At 40.1% G+C, this 2,080-nt stretch overlaps 1 protein-coding gene across 1 annotated transcript; it reads left to right on the forward strand.

The window, feature by feature from the left end:
• Window positions 1–562: 562 nt before the first annotated feature.
• LOC107578623 (Golgi-specific brefeldin A-resistance guanine nucleotide exchange factor 1-like) lies at window positions 563–1,810 on the forward strand (the record flags this gene model as incomplete). The annotated part of the gene is made up of 5 exons (XM_016264565.1): window positions 563–831; window positions 908–1,058; window positions 1,135–1,346; window positions 1,434–1,532; window positions 1,616–1,810. Coding segments are annotated over 5 exons (926 nt in total), but the record flags the coding sequence as incomplete, so codon positions are not given.
• Window positions 1,811–2,080: the final 270 nt, after the last annotated feature.

Genomic DNA, 2,080 nt, shown 5'->3' on the forward strand with positions numbered 1-2,080 from the left:
ATCTGTTAATATTATTTAATGGACCTGAGCTAACATGAATTAACACAATGAACAGCTGTATTTTTAACTAACGTTAACAAAGATAAAAAAATACAGTAACAAATGTCTTGCTCATTGTTAATGTTAGTTAATGCAATAACTAATGTTAACAAATGGGACCTTATTGTAAAGTATTACCAAGATCTTTTGTAACATTATTGATGTATTTACTTGCACTTTTGGTCAATTTAATGCAGCCGTGCTTCAGAGAAACATTAATTTCTCTTTAAAAAAAATATTAATGACTCCAAACTTTTGTAGTAGCAGTATTTACCTACAAAATTTTTACTGAATTTTTTTACTTCATTATATATTGAGCAATGACTCAAACAAATAGTTGAGTCAGAGTTAAATGAATCAGTTTTTTTGAAACATTCACTTTTTAATTCGCTTTTGAACTTAAAATATCTCGAATAACAATAAATTGTGAATTCCTTCACTAAAATTTATTTTGTGTAAAGTGTATTTTGCCATCATGTTCATCCTATGAGCAATCAGTATATCATCCTGTTTTGATGTTAAGAAGAAAAGCATGTCCTGTCACCCTGTCCTCATCCCAGTGTGTCTGTTTCAGATGGAGTTCCTTTCATTGAGCAGCACAGTGGAGGTTCTTCTACTCTTCCTGGTTCAGACAGTGCAGTTTCCTCCATCTCCAGTCCTACCACTGATAGTGGCTTAGACACCGGCTCTAAAACCACATCAAAGGAAGATCTCACAGACCTGGAGCAGAGCAGCTCAACGGCCACCACTCCCGTGACACCCTCCGCAGAGCCAGGCAGACTGGAATCACAGGTATCCCTCAGACCATCAATAAACTATCCAAGTGTATGTGTTCTGAGCTTGATGGGATGGTGCACTGTGTCATCAGTCTGAGGGTAGGGAAGTGGAGCGTGCCCAGTCAGCCTCAGTGGAGTCCATTCCTGAAGTCCTGGAAGACCGAGACTTGCTGGCTGATCAGTCGGATTCAGACTACGTGAACCCCAGGGGAGTGCGCTTTACGCAGTCCACCCAGAAAGAGGGTAAGAGAAATAGTGTATCCAGAATTTACGTCAAAGACTCGGACGTCAAAATGACTGTACCATTGTGTTTCTCCAGGTGCTGCTCTAATCCCATACAGTCTCCCATGCCTGAGAGAGCTCTTCCGGTTCCTCATCTCTCTCACCAACCCACATGACCGCCATAACTCAGATGTGATGATGCACATGGGCCTCCAGCTGTTGAACGTGGCCCTAGAAGCTGCACACATCGCCCCCTATCAGTCATTGCTCTGTCTTGTCAAAGATGAGCTCTGTAGGCACCTCACACAGGTGAAACTTAGTTCTTCTCTAATCTAACTTGTGTGTTTGTCTGATGTTTTCAGCTGTAGTAAATATTCTCTGTGTCTATCTTTGTAGTTGTTAGGTGTGGACCGAATGAATCTGTATGCCGCCTCCATACGTGTGTGCTTTCTTCTCTTTGAAGGCATGCGAGAACATCTCAAGTTTCAGCTTGAGGTACGTGACTGAATGATGATCTTTCTGTGGTGAGATATAAGCTATCTCAGATGTAGGAAGTCACTCTTTGTATGTCTCCATAGATGTACCTGAAGAAGCTAATGGACATAATTACCTCAGAGAACCCTAAAATGCCCTATGAGATGAAGGAGATGGCCCTGGAGGCTGTCGTACAGCTCTGGAGAATCCCCAGCTTTGTCACAGAGCTCTACATAAATTATGACTGTGACTTTTACTGCTCCAACCTGTTTGAGGACCTCACCAAACTGCTCTCTAAGGTGAGCCACTCCAGCTGCAGATGTCCAGCTAGCAGGGACTAATGAGAAAGAAGTGGATCTGCAAAGCTTAATTAATTTACCCTTTAATAAATATTTTGCAAGCTACACAATACAATTTAATAAAAAAATCAATCATTAGTTCACATAATTACGTTATAATAGACTGAAAATGTATTAACTGTGGAAATACTCTTGGTTCGGTAAAGTACACTTGTAAAATACACTTTGTATCAGTGTAATTTTAATATCATTGAGACTACAATTTTATAT

The sequence above is a fragment of the Sinocyclocheilus grahami genome, unplaced genomic scaffold, assembly GCF_001515645.1.
Source record: "Sinocyclocheilus grahami isolate Dianchi unplaced genomic scaffold, SAMN03320097.WGS_v1.1 scaffold11184.1, whole genome shotgun sequence".
Classification (NCBI taxonomy): domain Eukaryota; kingdom Metazoa; phylum Chordata; class Actinopteri; order Cypriniformes; family Cyprinidae; genus Sinocyclocheilus; species Sinocyclocheilus grahami.